General features: G+C 39.6%; 1 protein-coding gene across 3 annotated transcripts; it reads right to left on the bottom strand.

Moving 5' to 3' along the window:
- Positions 1-265: 265 nt before the first annotated feature.
- Positions 266-25,537, bottom strand: PM20D2 (peptidase M20 domain containing 2). Of its 3 annotated transcripts, none has more exons than XM_034670811.1 (8): positions 24,969-25,537; positions 22,752-22,900; positions 19,126-19,268; positions 17,709-17,863; positions 15,025-15,160; positions 13,847-13,954; positions 4,371-4,496; positions 266-954 (listed from the first exon to the last, which is right to left on the bottom strand). In XM_034670811.1, exons 1-7 carry the CDS (start codon positions 25,419-25,421, stop codon positions 4,405-4,407), a joined length of 1,236 nt encoding a protein of 411 aa, XP_034526702.1. In that variant the 5' UTR covers positions 25,422-25,537; the 3' UTR covers positions 266-954; positions 4,371-4,404. The 3 variants fall into 3 exon arrangements, with proteins under 3 accessions (XP_034526702.1, XP_034526701.1, XP_002922710.4); XM_034670810.1 differs by lacking the exon at positions 266-954 and adding an exon at positions 3,272-4,075; XM_002922664.4 differs by lacking the exons at positions 266-954; positions 4,371-4,496 and adding an exon at positions 11,697-13,618 and having other exon boundaries at positions 24,969-25,535.
- Between the last annotated feature and the right edge of the window lie 87 nt (positions 25,538-25,624).

Genomic DNA, 25,624 nt, shown 5'->3' with positions numbered 1-25,624 from the left:
GAACTACTACCTGTAACTCATTAGGATGAGAAATACATGGTTTCTGAAAAAAAAAGAACACCAGAAAGAAAAAGAAATGGGAAGACATCACTGAACATCTTTAGTGAATGCCAGCATTTTCTGTGAACCAGAAAACGATGGTCACCTCTCGCCAGGGCATGGGATAAGAGAGAGGATTCTCATCTGATGTATTATTTAAAAATAAGTAAGTTATTCATACTATATATCTACAGGATCAACCCCCGCCAAACTTATCCAAACAGCATTTGTTTGAAACTCACTTTAATAAAGTGAATTCTATACACAATGACGTCATTTGCTTTCCACAATTGAACTGAGCATCCATAGTAAATAATATCTCTTCATATGAGAACTATATTTCATTCTAATATGAAAATAAAACCATATTTGCATAAATCCTAATTACAAGGTAGTCTCCCATTTCCCCCAATAAGAGCTCATGAAAATGAAGTTTTTTGGCAAACTCAAGAAGATACTTAAAGGGATATAGATAAAATAGTTAAACATTAGCTTTTGATATTTAAAAACATTTCTAAACATTACTTTTTTAGTTCTTATTTTATGAAACAATTTCAATCAAACTCTTCGCAAACATCCTTGCCACTCACTTCTTCCTCGTGACCAGAGCCACTCTGAGCTATCTAGCAAGGTTTCCAGGGCGCATCATCTGAATTTCCACCTACTTTGTTTGGGGACTCATGCAGGATGCTGCATTAGTCTGCTCAGGCTGCCACAGCAGGCGGCTTACACAACCAAATTTATTTTCTCTTAGTTCTGGAGGCTGGAAGTCCAAGATCAAGGTGTTGGCAGGTTTGGTTTCTCCTGAGGTCTTGCTCCATGGCTTGCAGAAGCCCATCTTCTTGCTACATCTTAGCACGGCCTCTTTCTCTGAGCCCATGCATCCCTGGTGTCTCTTCCTTTTCTATAAAGACACTAGACATACTGGATTACAGCTCCACCCTTACAATACCATTTAACCTTAATTACCTCTTTAGAAGCCCTATCTCCAAATAAGTCACAGTGGGAGTGAAGACTTCAACATATAAATTAGGGGTGGGAGGGGGCAAAATTCAGTCCAGAACAGATGTCTGTGGGAATTAGTCATTTGCATAATAGTACATCTTATAGGTGTTTATTCTTGATCCTTATAATGTAATCGCATACAATATTGTTTTTTAAAGTTTATTGTGAGATCCACACTGGTAGTTGGGAAGAAAAAGTGACGAAATTCATGTTAAATTTCTTTGCTATCTTGGGGCGCCTGGGTGGCACAGCGGTTAAGCATCTGCCTTCGGCTCAGGGCATGATCCCGGCGTTATGGGATCGAGCCCCACATCAGGCTCCTCTGCTGTGAGCCTGCTTCTTCCTCTCCCACTCCCCCTGCTTGTGTTCCCTCTCTCGCTGGCTGTCTCTATCTCTGTCAAATAAATAAATAAAATCTTTTAAAAAAAAATTTAAATTTCTTTGCTATCTTAAAGCAATTCTCTCAGGTGACCTCTTCAAGCATTTCAAACTAGTATTGATTGAGGTGATTTCCATGCTCATGTTTTCTCAAGGCTGTACCTTGCTGTCAAAGCTATGTGTTTGAAAGAGAACTCTAAAACGACTTTGTAAAGACCCAAATATAAAGCAACTCCCTCTTTCTGTTGGATAAGTTTGGAGAGAACCGCACCATGTATGTGGGCATCTATAGCACTTAATAAATACTTGCTGGCATGACTGGAGAACAGGAAGACGTGGTTATAATATTGTCTGGTTAAGAGGCAGGTACCATCACATGCCCTTGCTGAATAATTTTTCAAGAGTCAAAATGCTGTAAAATACAGCTGACTTGAACTGTATCAAACACCGTTTATTCTCTGGGAGTTCAGAAGGTAGTTCAGGATTTTGAGGGTTTCTTATCATTGTTGTGCTACGATGCAGACATCATGAACATGTGCGGAGTGTTAGCCAGGAAGGAACTGGGGCTGGTCAGACCAGCTTTTACTAAATGGCAATATTCTCTTTCTGTGTTATATATCCCTAACCAATATTTATTAGTTTTTTCATAATTCATATTTTAGAAAAATGATACTTGATTTTAGAAAAAATAAAAAATGGCTTATTAGTAACAATGAAACCTCACATTTGTAAAACCCAGTTTTACAAACAAGTACATTTGTTTTTGTTTTTTTTTTAGTAGGCTCCACACCCAGAGTGGAGCCCAGTGCGGGGCTTGAACTCACAATCCTGAGATCAAGACCTGAGCTGAAATCAAGAGTTGGATGCTTAACCAACTGAGCCCCCCAGGCGCCCCACAAACAAATACTTTTGGTGCTGCATGTTGGGGTCTGGGAGCAAATGGTCAAGAAGGAATTCTTGAGGTGACTTTGGTGCAAAAAAGGTGGGGGTTTTTTGTTTGTTTGTTTGTTTGTTTTTTGCTTTTGTGTTTTTTAAGAGTGCAAAAAAAGGTGGTTGTATTAAAGCATGGGGACAGGACCTGTGGGGAGAAAGAGCTGCACTGGGGTTGAGGAGTGACTGATTATATACTTTCAAGTTGGGAGGGGGTTAAGGATAGCGTAAGTCTCTAAGGAATTTGGAAGCAAGGTTTCCAGGACCCTGGGGGCCAGCTGTTGTTAGGATAAGGTCATTTACTTCCGTCTAGTAAACCTTCATCATGAGACCCTTCAAATGTGTATCAGTGGGCCATCTGTTTGGAGGATGGTTGCTAACATTAACATATCTTGGAGAGGTAGAGATAAAGGAGGTTTCCAAAGGGACTTTCACGTGTTAAAGAAAACTTGCAGGATCCTGGAAGTCGAGCTAATGTCAAGCTCAAGTTGCCTTTTGCCTCTAGCAGAGTATTAACACTGAAGCAGCTGAGCTCCTGGAGGAAGGTCACTCTGCCTGTCCCAAGTACTTGTCAATGGGCTGTACATTGTAAGGAAGTCTAGTTTTTTCTACATTTCTTTTGCCATTGTTCTCCACACCACTTTCACATAGTGTATTTGTATTAAAGATTCCTAAGTTTCAAGCACAGAAATGTTTCATTTTGTGATAACTCACTAAAGAGCTCATACGAAGACACACAGATTAAGAAGTCAGTGAAGGGGGTGCCTGGGTGGCTGAGTCAGTTAAGCATCTGCCTTCGACTCAGGTCATGATCTTTGGATCCTGGGATAGAGCCCCACATTGGACTCCCTGCTCAGCAGGGAGCCTGCTTCTCCCTCTCCCTGTGCCCCTCCCCCGCTCATGTTCCTCCCCCAATATAAATAAATAAAATCTTTTAAAAAAAAGTCAGTGAAAAAAAAAAGAATAAGATGAACTCTTGATGAAATTTAATATCTAATTAGTAGGGAAAAAAACAAACAACACTTCCATTTTCAGGCCAAATGAGAGTTGAACACAACCCTGATGACTGTAAGATAAAATTCAATCTCTTTTTGGTCTATACAGCATTGGACAGTTTGATTTGTCTGATGAATTTGACACCTTCAGCATTTTGTAGCTTGAACCCTCCTATACCTAACTGATTTTCCAATATATAAAAGCCCTTTCAACTTTTTATAGCTCTCATTTATTCTGAAAACTGAAAATAAGACAGGGAAACACAATGTATAAAGAAATGAAAAAAGTAAATAATCCCCAAATCCCCATTTCCTTGCTTAAAAAATTGACATTTCTAAGAGTAGTATTAACACAAGAGCAAGAAAAAAGGTTCTGGCAACAAATATTATACGTAATCTTAATTCTGGGGGGTTCCAACATAGAATCTAGATGAATGCAATTCTAAAACATTGTCCCTAAAAGTGATGGATTCCAAGGAAATGAGAATTTTTGTAGGCTGAGAGGTCAGTGGAATTACCGGTAAGGATTAAATAAAGAGGCACGGAAGTTGCTTTAGGAAATTTTCCTGTCCAACACAGCAAGATTTCTTATGTGCACAGGCCAAGTTTAAATCTCATTCAGGCACGTTTTAACAGGATTCCACTTGTAATTTTCCAGTAGGTTTCTTCCTCTTAGATCTTCTGCTGGAAATCAATCAACTTTAGTATCGCCCAATTTAATGCTATGCCTGGAGAAATCGTTCAAGCATGATGAGAGAAGAAAAAACGACCTCTGAAAATTTCTCAATCTTCACCAAATATTGGCACCATTTTCTCATGTGGTCCATCTGCACACAACTATCCTTATATGAAAATCAATTTTAATGTTCTGGCTTCTCCCCAGAATACTGTGACTACAGCTTAACATGAACCTGGCTACATAGTTTCTGGCTTTGCCATTTCAAATAGTTCACAATCTTTGCAAAATTGCCTTTAGTTATGAAATATGTCATAATTATATTCAGATATGTCTGGCGGACTTACCTAAAAACTGAAGATTTCAGGAACAGCTTCACCACTATTTCCCCATTTTGTATACTGTTCCGTAACACAGTTTAACTATCATGGCATTCTTCAAGTTGGATTTCCATACTGGGGTATTCGCTGCATCTATTTTTAATTGGGATGAAAATACAGTTTGATTCTTGCAACTCAGATATCCCCAGAGCCGTGTTGGCATTACCTGGGAATGTGTTAAGAAAGCGGAATCTCAGTACCGGCCTTCCACCTTCTCAGTTAGAACCCGTATTTTAACAAGATCCCTTAGGTGATTCGTGTGGGGCTACCACGCGGCCTAGGTGGTGAAAGACTGCACCCAAGGCAGAGCAAAAGACACAGAAGTTTATTGATCACACTGCAGGACAGCAGTGGGCAGGGCAGGAGAGACTATCTGCCGCCAGGTAGAGGTAGGGGCCACAGCTTCAAGGGCGGGATAAGGGAGCATGGGGACATATGGAATTCTCGAAACCTTTTTTGATAATCTTAGGAACTGTGCCTCATTATAAGTAGTCCATTGGTCAGTTAGGGCCTATGGCTATTTCGAGGTGGGTCACTTCAAGAGCCTCGTTGATTTCAGCTCGGTGGTCGCTGTGGGTTCCCTTGCCTTGCTCAGGATTCCACTGCTCAAGCCTGTTGTCCGAAGCAGCCTCCGCAATTCATCCATACATTCAAGTAGCCAAAGCTCTCAGCTCAGCTCACACAACCGTTCATCTCGAGTATCATTCGCAAGACATGATGTAAGTGCTGCACTGATACAGTCAGCAGCTCAGTACTGAGGGCTTCCCACGCGCTAAGCCCTGTCTGTGTGAAGAGCTATAGCTGATTCTTTGATCTCAAGCAAGTCGGTCAAGAACACCAGGCCCTCCCCGCCCCCTGCCTGCCCGTGAAGTCTACAGCCCTCAAGCAACAAACTCAGCCTAAAAAAACCACAAACACCTCTACAAAATAGGAAGAAACGTTTGTCCCGGAATCTTCAAAAATATTTCTCCACCACAAAGCTCAACTGAGTTAAAAAATTTTTTCTTAATTCTAAGGGAATATGACTCTCAGTTACCTGGGATCTAAGTGCAGATTTGGGAGGTAAACTTCCTGGGGTGGATAAGTTATAAAAAGCAGAAAAAACTCATAATCCTATTAAGCAGAGGCAACTAGTACTGCTTATCTTTTTTCTGTACATTTTTATATAGTTGCCATCGTGTTTTATGTACAAATTGATTTTGGTTCTTTTCCATAACGTAGACCGACCATCCTCATACTAAGAACTCCTTATATTCTGCTGCCATTAAAATCTTTCCATGCTTTAAACGCACAAGGCAATCTTCCCCTTAATACTGGATAAAAAAGAATACTGTGATGAATACTCTTAGATATAGATCTTGTCACACTCTATTTCCTTACACGAACAGTGAATGTCTGGAATGGATGTTGATTTGAGATCAATATTCTTCATTATGTTATAGTAGGCTCTTAGCTTCATAGGACTTGAAAAATCACAAATGAGATTAAACTACACCTTAGTGGTATCTGACAATATGGAACCACTCATACTAGCTTAAGAAAGAAATAGTAGAATACAGGGGAATCTCACCTATAAAAAGTAAACAGAAGTCCAGCAGGGCCTGATGACCACTGGAAAGATCTTGGACAGGCTTTCTTTTTAGGCAGTGTAGTACCTTTCTTTTCTGGGTGATTGCTGTACTGGTCACTGAGATTGTCCTCTGTGCATACATGATATTCAGCTCCAGATTTGTCTTTAAAAGTCTAGGGCTCACTGTCATCTAAATGAGACCCCCCCACTCTACATTCCCAGGAGAGCTAATTCAAGTGCCTCCCCACCCATATCAATTCCACGTCAGTTTGTAGAGGCCTTTGAGGGTAAACTGGCTCTTCAGGGGACAGGAAAGGAATTAGCAACCAGAATCAGAGTAAGATTTTTCCTCCTCAGCCCACCCTGAGCTCAGTGAAGGTTGTCTGCAAATGAGCCCAAAACAAGAGGGATCCTTCAGACTATTAAAAACAAGAAACAAAACAAAACAAAAATACAAAAAACAAAAATTTCAGCATCTGGTTCAACTTGTAGGACATGCTTTTGAGTATGCAGAAAGCAGATTTCCCTGGCAGTGGGAATGCATAGATCAGGCCATATATTAAAAGATAATAAATATGGTTGTGACAAATCAAGGTGAGGACAGAAAACAAGTCTTGTTAGTGAAATTATGTTCTTGTCGTCTTAGGATAAGAAATTTGTGGGCACCTGGGTGGCTCAGTCAGTTAAGCGTCTGCCTTTGGCTCACGTCGTGATCTAAGGGTCCTGGGATAGAGCACTGCATCGGGCTCCCTGTTCTGTGGGAAGCCTCTTCTCCCTCTGCCTCTGCCTCCCCTCCCTGCCTCTCTTATGAATAAATAAAGAAAATCTTAAAAAAAAAAAAAAAGAATAAGATATTTGTGCTTTGTGAATTCATTTCTAGGCTTTTGTTATTTTTCCCCTTTGATTTCCTAAATTAATTTTTGTCCAATCTTGGATCTGTAGAGAAAAGAAATCATATTTAGGCCAGGAGAACTTAGTAAGTGGCAGAGGGCGGAAGGGTGTAGAGAGCAAGATGGAGTCACTCAGGTCAAGCAGGAGCCTGTTTCAAACAGGAACCTGTGTTAAGCAATGATGCACAGAGTTAAGGGTACTGCAGAGGGGCACCTGGGTGACTCGTTAAGTGTCGGTTAAGTGTCCAGCTCGTGATCTCAGCTCAGGCCTTGATCTCTGGGTCGTGAGTTCAAGCTCCATGTTGGGCTCCACACTGGGTTTGGAGCCTACTTTAAAAAAAAAAAAGGGTATTGTAGCCACAAGATATCACCGGGATCAGCATCAGCTGACACCCCAGAACTGATAACAACCACAAGCAGAAGCAGGGGCCCATGACTGATTAAAATCACTTCGAAATGGAGAGGATTTTTGCAGCAAACTGTCACTCTTCAGACATGACCCCTCTATGTCTGACTACTTAAAAAAGGCAGCTGCCAGATTATTTCTGAACAGAACTGAGATCCTTGACTGTTGGAGCATAAGAAGCAGTATGTGCGAAGCTGACTCCGGACCAGACCCAGGCCTTATCTCAACCTCAACCGCACCCACAGACTGACTTCTGTTTGTTTCCTAAAACCTTCTGTTACCTTGTTTGTTGTGTGGCTTGTCTTACGTTCTGCTCTGTGGGCCGGTAAGAAGTCAAGGTAATCACACGGTGAAATGTCATTGAGTTTGGAACGCTGAACATACTTTTAAATTATAATTAACTTTGCTTTATGATTAGATAAAGCTGACATTGTGGAAAGACACAATTCGTGTGTGCACCTTCCTCGAGTGCTCACGACAAAGGGGACATGGCAACGTCAGAGGCTGGACCACGGACTAACATCTGATGGGAGAGACCCAGAGATAAAAACCCAAGAGAACCATGGTTGCAATCTCTTTCTGCCTGGGATGATTTTCTATCACAAGCGCTTCATATACATATGCATATACATATGCATATATACATATATATATATATATATTTTTTTTTTTTTTACATGGGACCTTCTCTTAAAGAACACACACATGGGGAGCCTGTGTGGCTCAGTCATTAAGAGTCTGCTTTCGGCTCAGGGCGTGATCCTGGCGTTCTGGGATCAAGCCCCACATCAGGCTCCTCTGCTAGGAGCCTGCTTCTTCCTCTCCCACTCCCCCTGCTTGTGTTCCCTCTCTCTCTCAAATGAATAAATAAAATCTTTAAAAAAAAAAAAAGAACACACACATGTGTGTATATATATATATATATTTTTTTATTTTTATTATTATTTTTTTTACATGGGACCTTCTCTTAAAGAACACACAACCCACCTAGGTGGGTTTTGTGACTTGGGATGTATGGCTCTCCTACCACAACACGATCTTCCTGTGAGGAATGGGTCGGATGGGATGACAAGGCACGCATGGTGATTGATCGTTAATCCTGAATCCATATCATTTATAGGCAGTTGCTTGGATTTAGAAGGTTTGGTATTCCTTGAATAAATTAAGCTCAAATGGGAAAACACGAAGTTTCTGAACTGCTTTCCATTCTCTTGAGCTAAACAAAATACTGCATCAGACGGTGACACAACAAACTGATGGAAGTTCAAACTCTGATGTAATTTCTTGTTCACTCAGTGGGGCGAGGGCTAACTTAGTCTTTGACCTAAACAAGACTCTCGTCTATTTAAGACCCTGACCTCATATTTCTATTTTATATTTCTGAGATTTATTTTTTAAGGTGATTGGATACTTTGATCCACTGAACAAAAACTAATCTTACATTTCCATCCCTGGAAAGAAGGATTGGACTCTATTTCAAAAGCCAGTCTAAATTTTTCTCATATGAAGACACCTGTAATTTTTTTTTCATATAAGGCACTTATTCTCAGCCATTGATAAAAATCCAAAAACCTATTCTATTGCATTTTAGTTATTACATGGAACTATTTTGTATTAAAATTGAAAATTCTTTTTAGAGAAAATTCAATACTATAATTACGTATCTCTTACCATGTACAATTTACACTGGCATTTTTCAGCTTCTGAGACTAGTAAACATTCATTTTTTAAACAACACAATTTTAAAAATTCTCCATTATATGAGTAATACGACATTTTTTTTCTTTAGTTTTTTAAGTAAACTCCACACCACATGTGGGGCTTGAACTCACAACCCTGAGATTAAGAGTCCCATGTTCTATTGACTGAGCCTGCCAGGTGCCCCGACATTTACAATTTAAAAGCAAATCATCATCTGTAAAACTGATGAATTAATAAGAGAATAATACATCACAAGGTAATCGAGAAATTGTACATTAGCTTCACGTCTTTTCTTATCTCCATGTACGTTGAAAACAACCGCATGACAACTGTTATTAAACGTATTTATTACCATTTTAGATTTTCACACACACTTTAACATGTATGTATTAAAATATTACAGGAACTACTATCACCTGATGGTGGTAAAGACTGCTTACTTGAAAATATTAACGTCATACATATCAAAATGCATCGTCCTCAAATGAAATGCAAAAGGCCCAAAGTATGTGAAAGAGATAGAGACGGAGTTTATCATACCTTACAGCCTTATAAAGAGTTGCTAGCCAGCACAAAGATAACGGATTTATTTTACAATGAAAATGTGTTTTGTAATTTGAAGGCTCATACACAATGCAGGGCACTTTCCAGAAGACTAAAGAGATGCTTTCGGTAAAAAGTAAGAAATGTATAAAACACAAGTATCAGAATGATTTTTTTAAAGAGTATTAGACAATCATCCTTTAAAAAAAAAAAAGGGCTTTTAATATCAATTTCTTCTATCCAAACAGACGTGACTCAGGTATTTTTAAATATTTTAGAAACACTTCTCAAACATTTCCAAGACGGTAGCTTTCAGATGTTCCCTCAATACCTGGGTTGCTCAGATGACGTAAATCTTACGAGAACTCCCCACCAACCAGAAGCGTTTTCAGGCATACGCTTAACTCTTCTTACCACCCTGAGCTTAGAAGTAGGCAGTCCTCCACAAATGTTCATTGAACCCAACTACTGAAACTATAACAGCTAAAATATCAACGTATCAATAACTCAACAGGCCTTTGGACGACTGTGGGAATGTGGGAAATCAAACACTGTCAGTTTACACACGTATTCATAAACACGTGACAACGTTCTAGTTTATCCTAAACGCCTCAGCCCTTTTGAGTGTTATACAAAGAAGTAATTAAAAGGATACATTTCCTGAATAGTTCCATAAAATATGGGTAGTATTTAAAAACGAAGAGCAGTCTGAAAAGAGGCAAGCTAAACATGAGCTATACTTAGTCTCATTATACAGCATAGAGTCAGTCATGCAGTAATTAAGAGTTCCAAAAGGAAAATCCATCATTACAAAGGAAGCGCTCTCTTATATTCAAATGGCATCCTGAGGATTAGTGATCACTGGTTCCTCTGAAATGAGATTTTTGACTCCAGCATTTATGTCCGTGTTTATTTATACTTTTTAGTATAATGTGGCTCAATGAACTCACTGGTATATAAAAAATAAAGAGGGATTTAAAAATCTGAATTCTATTAAATACTACTAAAGTAAAATAATGTAAAAAGTCAAGGTAAGGGGCGCCTGGGTGGCACAGCGGTTAAGCGTCTGCCTTCGGCTCAGGGCGTGATCCCGGCGTTATGGGATCGGGCCCCACATCAGGCTCTTCGCTATGAGCCTGCTTCTTCCTCTCCCACTCCCCCTGCTTGTGTTTCCTCTCTCGCTGGCTGTCTCTATCTCTGTCAAATAAATAAATAAAATCTTAAAAAAAAAAAAAAAAGAAGTCAAGGTAAAATCTAGTACTAAAAAAAAAAAAGTACCTCTACATAGACTTTAGAGCACCAGTTCTCAACCTCTTTTCTGACATGATTAATCCATGACGTATTCCAATGAATAAACCCGTATTCTGATCAAGTGTTTCGAAAACTGGAAGGAAAATAAAATATTACAGAAACTGCGGTGGGACGCAAATCTTAGCGGCGGCTTGGTATTGGCTCCGCACTCTGGGTTACAGCGGAGAGCACTGGTGCAGAAGACACCTGCCACCAGCTCCTGCTCCACACCTCGTTCTCTCAGCAAGAATACTCAGCAGAGTACCAGTAAGGCAGTAACGACGGAACACGAACGTCCAAATTTTCTCTAAGTCGTCTTTAAAAAGTAAATCAATCACAAACAACACACCACCGCTTTGTATAAATAACAATGAACTTGTGACACTTCACAAAAAACAGGAGGGTATTAGCGTGTTGGGTTCCTGTTAACCATCACTGTTCTAGAATGTTCTAGAATGTTATGGAGGCTTTATGAAATAAAACCGTGTTCCTTAGCGTGCAGGACTTAACATAAGGAATTGAAAACCGGCGATCTTGGACATCTCCAATTCTCAGCCGGAAGCCTCTGCTGATTCCTCTCCTGTTTGTGAAATATATACCAACCACGACTCTTTGAGATTGCAAATAATCAGACAAGTTGTGTCACGGAAGACCTGATGTGAAGAGCTGGAAGACTGGCTTACATAGAGGATGATCTTCAGGCATCAGGGGAGCTGTATCTCACAGTGAAGGTAAATGCTAAAAGAAACAAACTTCTGAAGGTGCCAGAACTCCACACAAGGACAGACCACTGACAAGTTACAACCGTCAACACCAGGGCACTGCCAGCTAAAGCCCTGTCTCTGTGTTTTCAATTCAGAGGCTCCTAGGAGACAATCTGATTATATGATGTAAGCCAAACAGAAACTGATTTTATTTTGCTGTTATATAGGACAGAGACTGGCAATTTTTTTTTTTTAAATAAAGGACCGGATCGTAAATATTTTCAGTTTTACTGGTCACATGATCTGGTCTTGGTCTCTGATATTTTTTTTCCTATGACTCTCTAAAAATGTAAAGATTATTTTTAGCATGCCAGCCATATAAAATTGGGTGCTTGTCAAATGAGGCCATAGCTTGTAGTCCCTTGATAAGAAGAAAACCAATTCTCAACTACTAACTCTCCTTCTTTTCCAACTTTAAATAACTTCAGATAGAATAGGAATTAGGGGTTCAAAGGACTGTAAGGATGAGCGATCTAACTTTCCAAATGGGGAGCTCAAGGCTCAGGGGCCCCGAGTGACTTACTTGTAACAGGCCAAACACTTGTTTCTCTTTTACCTTCCATTTTTGGAATACACTTCAAATTTGAGGACTCCCTTTAACATAAAGTATACCAGAGCTTTACTATATTCACAGCTTAAAGTATTTGCTTTACCAGATACTTTTTTTTTTCACATTCTTTTATCATGTTCATGGAATTCACACTAAGAACCAAAAAAACCTCACAATACTTTAAAACTAGTATTGAGAAGGCATGGGGCTTAAGAAGGCTTAGAATTCTGTCCCCTAAACTCAGTAAACTGGACAGGCGGCTTCTGAGTAGAAGCCTGAATAGGGCTGCTGGGTAGAGGTGATCAGTTATATGACATTACTAGTCAAAGCAAATAGAATTTGCTCCTTTCTAATTAAGTCCCTCTAGAACACACTGAGCTACAAAGCAAACACTTCACAGAAAGAGTCTAACCCCGTCTATATTTTTTCCTATTACACAAATATGGAATTAGGAATAACACTTTAATGCCATTTCTCAGTTAATTAAAAAAAATTTTCATTTTCCTTCAAATGATTTAACTGAAGCTTATTCTTTGTACCTGAGTTTCCAGTTGTTTCCCACAGCATTTCTGATTAAAAACCCGCTTTTATTATCAATGAAAGGATTCTCTAAACCGAAATAGATACAGTCAGATACTCAAAATGAACCTTCCCTAAATTATTTCACCACCCTATACCAAAAAATTTAAGAAAAAAGTCTTTCATGGGTCAATTCTGAATATAAAGTTTGAAATCCCTTGAATCTTTTAAAATATACTTATACAACAATTGAATTTATAAAATATTATCACTGATAAGCCATGTATCATCCAGGTTGTTTAAGAAATGCCATCACAGGGGCTCCTGGCTGACTCAGTCGGTGGAGGGTGTGACCCTTGATCTTGTGGGGCTGTGAGTTTGAGCCCCAAGTTGAGTGTAGAGAGATTACTTAAAAATAAAATCTTAAAAGAAAAAAAAGAGATGCCATCACATATCAGCTCCTAAAAGATCACAAATGCATCAAACATAGATTTGTGAAAATTTTCATTTTATTTACTTAAATTAGTTTTATTACTTAAATTAATTTTTTTAAGTAAACCGTATGCCCAACGTGGGGCTCAAACTCATGACCCAGAGATCGAGAGTCACATGCTCTACTGGCTGAGCCAGCCTGGTGCCCTGAAAATTTTCATCTTAGAGATGAGGTCATGTGTGTTCTCTACATCATGTCCTCGCTTTTCAGGTAAGAGGAACTTGACTTCCTTAAAAGACTAAAAATTAAGGATGCCCTCCTCCGTCATTAAAAAAGATTAAAGAAAAAAATCATTACTTCTTAATGATCCGTAAGAGGCTCCTAGATCTCGTTTTTATTCTACCGTATTTAAAAACTCTTCTTCTTGAACTTTCAATTTAAAGTCCTCTTTGATTCTCTCTAGTAACTCTGGTTTAAAAATAACATCCAACGCAGTCATGGCCAGAGCTTTGGCGGTACGTAAAGTGTAGAACTGAGCTTCTTGTGATCCTAAAAGGTGGAGAAAATACATGAAGAAAACTCCGTATTTATTATAAATTACTGTACTGGTTTCAGGTTAGCACTCGATATCAAAACTGCCTCTCCAAATGCCCACCACAACACAGTATTTCCTGAGCTCATGTTAGATAATGAAGTAACAACAGGCTAAATGAAATAGGTGGCTACCACCACGGAGAGAGAGCACATGCCGACACGCTCGCTTCTAAGAACACTTACCTGCTGCTTCAGTGTATTGTTCGGTATGATTCAAGGCATCAGATCCAATGTAAAAATATGGATGAATCCCAGGAACCACAAAAGTAACATTTCCAAAATCAGTAGATCCTTGAAAAGGTAAGACAATTCATGAATTTCTAATTGCTAGTCCAATGAACACCAGACCACACTTATCCAATCTCTACGGCACCTGACATGATTTACCACTCCTTTCCTTCTAGAAATTCTCTCCTCCTTTGGCTTCCATGACTTGACTGTCTCCTGATTGTCTGGCTTTCTGTCTCCTCTAAATTGCTTCCTTTGCCTGTCTCCTAAGTGCTGGTAATCCCCAGGGAGTCATCTTTGGGCTTCTTCTCTGTGTACGTGGGTGACCTCAAAAACTCCTGTGTTTTCAATCACCTTTCAGATATTGACAACTTCTGTATCTCCAACCTAGACATCTTTTGGGGGTTCCGGATTCAATAGGCTACTAAACAGCTCCACTTAAAAGTCCTAAAAGCAATTCAAACTTAACATACTAATATATACTAACATACCGTACCCTAACCTGCTTTCTCTTGAACGCCTTATCTCAATAAATGACATCAACACCCCATTTCTATGGCCAAGTACTTTTGAGTCCACCTCATCAACATCTATTATTATATTTTAGGAGATACATTTCTAACATGCAAACATATTAGTAATGATGCTTTTAAAAGGAATAAAATTTAAAATAACCCTCAATACACTGTTAACTATTTAAATTCTAATAGTTGCTTACTAAACAACTATTAGTAAACAACCATAACAGGCACACCTTAGAAACTGAAATGCCCCCTGATAACTACTTGCTAGTCTGCCTGGTGATGATGGAGAATGAACTAAAATTCTACTTTTCCTTTAAGAAGCTTACTTAAAAATTAGAACTAAGCAAATTTAAACACTAGAAATATTTAGAATACAAAGGAAAAAGTATGCTGGTTATCTCTAAAGACAAATCTGTTCATTTAACACTTTACATTCACTGAAGAGTTCCTTAGTTCTTTCCCCTAACCGTGAGGTTTGTGAAAAATATTATTAAAAACAAGAGCAATACCTCCCTACCTCCAAAGCTGCTAAACAAAACCATTTAACCAAAGGTGGTATTTTCCTTCCTCAAACAGCACAATATAGTATATATGAAGGAACCTAATTACCTGAAGAACCATTCAACATTGCATCTTCTGAAATAAATTCTATTCCCAGTTTTTTCCCGTTTTCAATATAAGCTTTCCAGAGGCTCTTATTTGGAAGAACATTGTAATAATCGTGTGCTCCACCTTTAATTTCTACCTAATAAGAAATTATAAAACACGTTTTGAAATAAAAAACTCATTCACTACCTAATTTTCAAACCAGCAAGAGGTTTAAGGGCACACTTTCCCTTCCAGATATAAACTCTCTCAAATATTTTACCCTTAAAAAACATGTCTTTTCTGGGGCGCCTGGGTAGCGCAGTCGTTAGGCGTCTGCCTTCGGCTCAGGGCGTGATCCCAGTGTTCCAGGATCGAGTCCCACATCGGGCTCCTCCGCTGGGAGCCTGCTTCTTCCTCTCCCACTCCCCTGCTTGTGTTCCCTTTCTCGCTGGCTGTCTATCTCTGTTAAATAAATAAATAAATAATCTTAAAAAAAAAATATGTCTTTTCTATAATGAGACTTCCCTGGGACCCTATCTCCTAGTGTGATATATGCATCAAACCCACGATGTCACCTTGCTCGACTGGCCAGTGAATCTCAACTTTAGTAACTTCGGTAGGGTGTGGGGGGAGCCCAGGAAACTCCATTTTAACCAGCACCCCCGAGTAATTCTAATGCAGGTGGTCCAAAAACCAGACACTGAAGAACGCTGCTCTAGGCTGTAGCCTCTAAAAGAAAAACTTGAGCTTCACTCACATCCAAAATACAAGCTGACACTGACCCCACTGTCTGGTCTGAAAGGTTTAAAAGTACCCTGAGAGAAAGACAGAAGGTTCACATGAAGAAGGGTTGACTATGGTCCTCATTTATTATTTATTTATTCTTTAAAGTAATCTCTACACTCAGGGGCTTGACCTCACAACCCTGAGATCAAGAGTTGTATGCTCTACCGACTGAGCCAGCCAGGACCCCCAGTCCTCACTTATTAATTTCAGTATTTCAGTGTGTGAAGATTTACAAGCAGTTTATAGATGGCCAGTTAAAGAGGATTTACAGATTTAGTTTTGATTAAATCCAAATGGGTAACAATTCCTCAAACTAAAGGCAATACCAATAACACCAGTAAAAGCCAATTATAAAATGGCACGGTGGACATTTCTTCTATTCTTAGCAACATTTTAGTTAGAAATAATGACAACCTGGTCATATATTACAAGTCAGCCAATACATTAAAAATTATTAAGAGACTATTTTAAAGATTTTATTTATTTATTTATTTATTTGACGGAGAGCCAGAGCCAGAGAGCACAAGCAGAGGGAATGGCAGAGGGAGAGGGAGTGGGAGAAGCAGGCTCTGCACTAAGCAGGGAGCCTGATGTGGGCTCGATCCCAGGACCTGGGATCATGACCTGAGCCAAAGGCAGACGCTTAACCGACTGAGCCACCCAGGCGCCCCTATTGAGAGACTATTTTAAATTTAAGTTAAAACCTAGTAACAATGAACCTCAATCTAAGGGAATATTATACCCTGTGATACTAGCTAATGAAAATAGTTCATGTATTTATTCTATAAATATTTATATTTATAATTATAAATAAGTAAGGGATGAATGATTAATTTTTTTACTTTGTGGACACTTAAACTGCCCAAGAATCACTGCTACTGTGAGACACCATTATCATCTGAATAAATCATACATCTCCAGTCTAATGAGAGCAGAAACAAATCAGGTAGTAAGGATGAGAGATAGGCCCTCACTCCTAACAAACACCTCATTTAATTCTCACAAGAACCCAAGGACAGATTATATTATCTCCATTTTTCAAGAGAAAATGGAGGCCTAAACATATGCAATAATAATGAGATAGTAATAATGTTTCCTAAGGTTACAAAATCAGTAGGCTGGGAGGCAGCGATCCAGATCTTGGCTCGCCAACTAGCCTACCAGCTACTCCCAGGACAAGGTTATGTAATTCTGAAGCTTCTCATTCTACTGTATGCCTTATATGATCAGTACATAAATGTTACTGACTTTATGGTTCAAACGAACAAAGTTTCCTCACCAACTTCTGCATCTATTTTAACCTTCCAGCAAGCCCTAAGTATTTGTATCATTACTGCACATATCTGTAACTTCACCAAAAATAGCTTTTGCTGATTTTGCCATAAAGTTCCCTGTGTAGGAACTATACTGAGTAATTCTGAAAACATAACTGCCAATAAGGAAGGCTACAGCTTGCAAAACAGCAGGTAGTTCAGACTATCAAGAGTTCTTCTGAGAACAGTGTGCTGCAGTCCTCCCTATGTGGGCACCGAGTAAAGTGAGCACGAATTAAAGACCTTCACACCACCTATTCAGTCAATTGATTTTACATATTCAAAACACTGCCAAGTGAATAAGGGGCAATCTAATTTTTTAAAGAAGATTTATTCATTCATTTGAGAGAGAGAGCGCGCTCATGCACACGTGCACCTGCGGGGTGGGGGAAGGGCACAAGCAGCCCTGAGTGCAGAGCCCCATGGAGCTCCAGCTCACGACCCTGAGACCATGACCTGAGCCCAAATCAAGAGTCCGACGTTTAACCAACTGAGCCACCCAGGCGCCCCGGGTTCTAATGTAACTTGATAACAGCTTAATTTAACAACCCCAGCCCCCATATGTATTTCTGATTATAATTTAAATTAACTCTTAAAAGTTCTTACTGTACACCCAGTAGCCAAAGCTGCAGCTCGGAAGCAATCTTCTGCCTTTTTGGTCAAAACTGGAAGTTCTTTCATTGAGGGTGCACGGAAGTAATAGATTAGTTCAGAGTAAGAGGGAATGATATTGGGTTTTACACCACCACTTTTTATTATGCCTATAAAAAGAACCAAATTACTGAAATTGAGCTTGGAGACCATTTCTTTAGGTTAAAGTACCCCTAAAAGTTTTCAGCCAGTATGTATATGAAGAAAAACAATTTAAATTTACTAGCTTCAGATAATACCAATCAAAGATTTTGATGTGTTGTACAAAAGCTTCTATATATAGGGTAATACTTTCTAGCTAATAGGAAAAAAAATTAATTGTCTAGATGTATTTTATTCTAAGGAATTTATATAATATTAAGAAATTATGTTGCATGACTATAAAGAAACTGTTAAAAACTTTTATAACTATCCAGCCTTCTGAAAGAGACCTTTATTTCAGTAGGCTTCATTACAACTGTACATTTTGAAAAATTTTTGACCTAAGGGGAAAAAAAAGTGGTATAAGGTTCTGTAATTACCCTTGCACTTCCAGAATCCAATGAATATTTTAAATGGCATTTAAATTATGAGAACATAATTTTTATGCCAGCAAGAAACCAATGCAGGTCAAAGGTCACTAAGCACTATTAACAGTCAAAACAAATGCATTTATTTGGAACTACACTGAGAAAGAAAATTTATCCATTCAAAGTAGTAACTAATATAGCTATACAAAATCTAAATTTATATGACCTCCTTTCAAAAATATTATTTATACATATTTCTCTTAAAAAAATAAGAAAATTGGTAAAAGTGTAATTATAAACTAATTTCAGCCTATAACAAAATCAGGTAAAGAACAGATATTAAAGTATATTAATATCCCAAGTCATAAGAAAATAAACTAAAAAATAAATTTGGACCTTCAAGATAGTACTTTATTACTGTTGGTACATTAAGGGACTACACATAATTTAAAAAGATGTTACTCAGGATTAACAGCACTTGAGAAAATAAAACCAGTAACCATAACTCTTTTTAAATAGAGGAAATGATCTGTTCCCATTAAAAGACACTGAGGGTAACTGGAAAATCAAAATTCAACTTTCAAATACCCACAGAAAGCATGTATGTCGTTGTATAAAACCATTATCTCTAATACTCAAAATGACCATTCTATTTATACATAAATACTCTTAACTGTCTTCTTACCCAATATATACAAACATCCTAGTATTGTGTCACGTGAATTTCTGAAAATGTTTAAAAAGTTTGGAATATTCACATGAAATACATAAAATGTTTCCAATTTTTAAAACTCAAATACTGATTACATTGCACTGAAATATATTAAGCACCATCTATTACACAAAATAGTTGACACTCGTACCGTGAACTCTCCAGGTTGGTTTCATCTGCTGTCTCAGCACAGACAGATTGTTGTAGGCGAGAACAGCAGCGTCCAACGCATTTACTCCTTCCCAGGGATAAGCAGCAGCATGAGATGCCTTTCCATAGTATTTCACAGTCACGCTAGGAAATAAAACACCATGTGGAATTAGTCTTTTCAAAATCACTAAAGAAAATCCAGGAACTGTAATTAGAATTACCCAACAAGTATTCAGAATTAATTCAGACTGCTGGAATTTTTATTTGCAAATCATTTGTAGAAATAACAATTTATCTACCTTAGTTATCATTTACTATTATGTAATATAGTGACTGACACAAGATGGCATTCCCCAAAAAAGAGAGAAAAAGACAACTTTGCTCAATCGGCCTTCTGTACAAACTAAATCTGCGTACAACTCAAGTCAAACAAACATGCAATTCTGTATTAGGTGCTGGAATTACAAAAAAGATGGCTCCTGTCTCCTCCTGCACTGCACTGTGGTAACTCCATATCAAAGGTCTGCAAAACTCAGATAATTCTGTCGTAAGGGTAGGAGAAGGTAAAGGAAAACAGAAGTAGGTGACAATTTGAAATGAGTTGCGACAACCTCTGGATAGCAGATTACACTCACAATATTATGATACGCTAGCATTGTCAGTTGCTCCTAATATTTATTAGTGTTCCAAAACAACTGTATCACTAATATCTCAAAATTTTACCAATTATTGTTATTCCACTTTCAAAAAGTTCTCATATCAATCTAACTACTCAGATACAATAAAAAATAAGGTTTGAAGAAAGGATTGCATATGAAATAGTTATTTATAAACACGACTTGCTTAGGCAACACTTTTAAGCCTAACTAATAGTATCTACATTTAAATTATTAAAAAGCTACTCTAGACTTATTTTTTTTTAATGGGCTAGATTCAACAGTCCTTGGCATGCTCATATTTCTTGACAAATTCAAAACATTCTGTTAGCAAAACAAAAACAAGTAAAAGCATCCAAACACATTTTTAAGATTTTGTTGGACACCTGTTATTTTCTTGATATATCTTATCACCATTATATTGAAACTGGAATTTTTTTAATAAGATTTTATTTACTTATTTGACAGAGAGGGACAGCTGGCAAGAGAGGGAACACAAGCAGGGGGAGTGGGAGAGGAAGAAGCAGGCTTCTGTGATCCCAGGACCCTGGGATCACACCCTGAGCGGAAAGCAGATGCTTAATGACTGAAACACCCAGGCGCCTCTGAAACTGGAATTTGAACAAAACTGGTGATAAATATAAAATGGAAAAGGACGATCTTTATGAAAATGGCTCTAGCACCATTTCTCCCAGAGCTCAAATCTATGTACAATTAAAGCACAATAAACTACAGGAAAAGAAGTGTTAATGGTCATTTTATATCAACATTAGTATCTGAGCATAGTTTAAAACATATTTAAAAAAATATTTTACGATGAGCACTGCGTGTTATATGCAACTAACGAATCATTGAACACTACAGTAAAAACCAATGATGTACTGTATGTTGGCTAACTGACCTTAAATAAAAACATAAAAAATTTAAAAAAATAAAAAACATATTTTAAACAAACTGATATCGAATAATTTTTAAAACATATTCCTTCAGTTTCAAAAGCAAGAGCCAGACCAACAATATATTTAGCAGCATATTTAAGGGGAAAAATCTTCCTTTAAAATTCAATTTATGAGGCACTTGGGTGGCTCAGTGGGTTAAGCATCTGGCTTTGGCTCAGGTCTCTCAGGGTCCTGGCATAGCAGGGAAGTCAGGCTCAGCGGGGAGTTTGCCTTACCTTCTGCCCCTCTCCCACTCATGCATGGACACTCTCTCTCTCTCAAATAAATAAAATCTTTAAAAATGAAATAAAATCCAATTTATATGTGTACCTATTTATGTTTATAAATATACTCAAAAAGTCTTGGAAGGATATATGCCTCTGGAGAAGGGACAGGATGTGGGAAAGGTGGTCAAACGGACATAGCACTTTATCTTATTTACTGTTAGAGATTTTTAGGGTCAACAGACCAGTAATTTTTTTTTAAATTTAATTTTAGTTCTTGTTATCTTCTCTGTCTTAAAAGATGGCCAGTGAAAAAGCTAAGAAGCCAGACACTAAGAAAAGGCCTGAGGCCAACTGGGCTGCTATCAGGATCGAGGCCTAGAAGCTTACCTCATAAGTCCTAGAAGGCTAATGGGCTGGGAAGCCTGCCCGCGGTTGCACGCCCCTTCTAGCCAGAGGCATTGGCAGAGACTTCTAACCTCTAAGGTTCTCCAGACATGTACTAGTATACACTACCCCTAAATCCAAAGTGGATTTAAGATTCTTCCTACTGCCACAGCACCAACTCCTGGGGCTAAGAACGAAGATACCAGAACAGTTAAAATGGTCATCCTCTGAAAACAAGGCCTCATGGGATGCTGAGATGTACAGTAATTGAGTACAGTTTAGAAGCTCCACTGGAATGGTTCGGCTATTAATCCCTAGCTTCCCCAGAGGAGAATACGTGGTTTTCCTGAAGCAGCTGAGCAGTGGCTCCTTGAGACCAGCGCACAAACTGGATCATTAACTACTATGATGGAAAGTTCTGGTGTACAAAATTCAAACCACACTCCTAAGTACCAAAGAAGTGAGCTCCTCAATGTAGAGAAAAATAAATAAGACGTCATACCAGACAAGTCAGAAAAGTATATACTGGCAAATTCCACTAAAATCCACAGCTGGCTAGTTTCTGTATTCTCTCTCAGAAATATAATTTACCCTCTTTGCAAAGAACTCAAATTATAATAAACAGAGAAGTGTGTTTTCTTCCCAAGTCTAATAAAGCTGCCACTTAGAAATCTATTCAGTTGCAAAGACAAGCCCATATTAAAGGATAGATTGTTCCAGAATTGCTCAGTTTCAAGTAGAATACGTGGGGACACCTGGGTGGCTTAGATGGGTAAGCATCTGCCTTCGGCTCGGGTCATGATCTCCAGGTCCTGGGATCGAGCCCCGCATCAGCTCCCTGGTCAGTGGGGAGTCTGCTTCTCTCTCCCTTTGTCCCTCCCCACCTCTCATTCTCTTCTCTCAAATAAATAATAAAATCTTAAAAAAAAATAAATAAATAAAGCAGAATATGTGCTAGGACGCCTGGGTGGCTTGGTCTGTTAAGTGTTCGACTCTTGGTTTTGGCTCCGGTCATGATCTCAGGGTTGCAGGATCAAGTCCCACCTCGGGCTTTGTGCTCCGTGTGGCGTCTGCTTCAGAGTCTTTCTCCCTCTCCCTCTGTCCCTTTCCGCTCGTGCTCTCTCTCTCTCTAATAAATAAATAAAAGGTCTTTTTAAAAAAGTACAATATGTGTCAATATATTCTGTTTGCTATTCTAAAGGCACCATTTGAATAGTCTAATTATGAACACTCTATTAAATCCCAATTAGAAGAGGCTTACCAATGTTATTCAAAAGAAATCAAGTAAGGCATCACATCATCATTTTTTCAATTTACTTTTTAAAGGTATAAAAATATGGAGTTTTAGTCTCCAGTTGGGTCATGTAAGTATTTTAAGAGTCTGTTTTCCACAATGGAGCGTATTTCAACTTGATTACTCACTCGTGTTCGGCCACATCAGGTAGATAAGCAGCATTCTCTTGGGATGGGTGGGCCATAAAAACAACATCAAGATTTTTAAAAGCCCCTGCTTCAATTAAATCAATTTTGCCACCACCATCTTCTTCTGCAGGGGTTCCCAGGACAACTACCTAGAAGGAAATACCTGTGTCAGAGCAAAACAACAACAAAAAATCCTTGGAGGAAAATATCAAACAGGTTCCCTTGCATATGTATTCACAACCTACATTAAAGTCCTTAAACTATGCGGAGAGAGGTTTTGTTCTCTGACACTTAAATAATGCAGTGGGCATAAATCTAGAGTGCTAAATTAACCACTAATTTTAATTTACATTAGTATACCAATCTGGTGCAAAGGATGCACTAAAGCTACAACAGGAAACTTTTCCTAATTTTATAACTGAATTTTATATAATTAATGGCAAAGATGAAAAAAGATAAATACTATCTACTGAGTTCCTCAAAATTCTTTAGGACTTGTTTCTTAAAGCGCCTTCTTAAGTCTTTTAGTAATGTATATAATCATTCATAAACATTTTACTGGTAAAGAACTTTCCAGTTACTTACTAGTTATCCTCACAACAACCCTGTGAGGTAGGTGAATGATGTGTGTCATCATTTCAGGGATGGTGGTGTTGAGGCAAGGAGTGAAGTGCTTTGCCCCAGGACACAGAGCAAGTCTCCAGGCAGAGCAGGTATTAGATGTCCTGATCCTGAGGCCTCAACTCTGATTCCTTACTGAGACACCTCATTAAAAGGTCTTAACTCATTAAACTTTTATGAAGAGCATTAAATAAACCTTAATGCCCCAGTTAGAAACAGCCAACTATTACACAAACTTACTAATTCGATTCCACCAGTTCAACCAGGCAGACTTATTGGTCACCAAACACCTAATTAAACAAAAGAGAACTTTACAGAATAAACATTTTACTTTGATATTTAAGCTTAACTTCTTCAAACAATTTTTAAAAACAAAGAAAAATTATCTACAAACAACTAATACACTTTCAAGATCATGTATAGGAATAGAGTGGAACAAGCTGGACAAAGTCTTGGCTTGTTAAGGGAGTCAACATAAACTCCATTCTCAGAGAGGAAAGGTAACCTTGCCAAAACTATGCATTACCCTTCAAATGCGTACATTTCCCAAAGTTGAACCTTCTTTGGAAATCTATAAAGCACTCAAATTAACCTACTTGTTACTCTAAACCCTTGACTCCTTACATCTGATGACTTCTCAAGTTAAATATTGCTGACTTCCCTGAATCATTCATAAACCTGGTTAAAGTTAAATCTCTCCAGTGTTTCATGCAATGGCAAAGGACGCCACCCCAACAAAACAAAAACCTACCCAGATGCAAAAACAAGTCCCCAGAAGCAGAAAAGAGAAGGCAGCTAAAAGAGAATAAGCCACAAAAGATGAAACTGTTAAAAGAAAAGTTACTGACATTGGGGAAAAAACGGGCTACATAATATGAAAAGAAAACCTCGGCCTTGCCCTTAAGCAGAATGGAGACGACTGCATCTTAGCTCACAGAATGAAGGATATACCATCTGAAAAAACACAGTAACACAAGATTAAACTTGCCCTATAACAAACATAAACGGCATTTCCCCCGCTTAAAGAAGGAGAAATTTCTTAAAATCATGAAATATTAAAATTGAAGGATGAACTCACCTATGCAGTAAATGTTCATTCACTTCCCCACTTTTTGTGGGGTGGTTGGTAGTTCTAATGACTGAAAATTTCCTATCCAGATACCAGTGATTCGAATCACAACAGCTCCTACGACTACCACACACAAAAGATGTTTTGGAGCTTAATAAAGAGGGACTATAGGTCTCCCCACAATAACTACTTCTTCCAGAGATTGCACAACCTTGTCAGCAAATTGCGGTTACCTCTGTTACCAAAAATAAATCACAGCGAAAACCAGGCTCGGTTCTCAGTTCTTTCCTTAGGGAGACTCTACTCAATCGTTTACAACTACGTAAGAGAAAACAAAAATCTGGAAAATGTCGCTGGGCGGGCAACTCGTGAGCTATGGACTTCTATTCAGGGGTTCTGCCTTGTGGCAAAGGCGAGGCCGGGGCACCGAGGGGCGGATGCGCACGGGAAGCGCCGAGTCCTGCGATCCCCGGCTCCCGCCCGGCCCAGGCGGCCGAAGGAAGTCCCGAGCCCGGGCCCCACCTCACCTTCACCGGCGGAGGCGGCCCGGGGAGGCTCTCCAGGGCCCCCTTCACGCCCAGCGCGGCCGCCGCCCCGACCTCGGCGATGAGGTTGTGGCCGCAGGCGTGCCCGATGCCGGGCAGCGCGTCGTACTCGCAGAGGAAGCCCAGCTGCAGGGGGCGCGGCGTCGCGCCCACCCCCGGCGGCTCCCACTCGGCGCGGAAGGCCGTGGCCAGATGGTAGTGCGGCTGCACCGTCCACGACGCGGCCGGAGGCTCGCACTCGAAGAAGCGTGTCAGCACGCCGTGGGCCCGGTGCTCCTCGTAGGCCAGCTCGGGCTCGCTCCAGATCGCGCGGCTCAGTGCCCCCAGGCGCTCGGCCGCCTCGTCGATGCGCTCCGCGGCGCGCAGCTTCAGCAGCTCCAGCCGGGAGACGCAGGCGCCCCCCTCCACGGGCCGCTCCTCTCCGGGTCTCATCATGCGCACAGCCCGTGACCCGCAGCGCTCCGCTACACTGCCCGCTCGGCTGCTCCCTTCCGTGCGCGCTCCGCCGTCTGCGAGTATCCGCCAGGGGCCCACAGGTCGGCTCCGCGGCTCCCTGGAGCCCCGCCCCTGAGTCCCGGAGCCCCGCCTCCAGCTCCTACAGGGTCCGCCCCTTCTGCGCCCCGCAAGTGCTCCGCCCG

Source organism: Ailuropoda melanoleuca, chromosome 10, assembly GCF_002007445.2.
Source record: "Ailuropoda melanoleuca isolate Jingjing chromosome 10, ASM200744v2, whole genome shotgun sequence".
NCBI lineage: Eukaryota > Metazoa > Chordata > Mammalia > Carnivora > Ursidae > Ailuropoda > Ailuropoda melanoleuca.
This window is presented reverse-complemented; position numbering and strand designations above follow the sequence as displayed.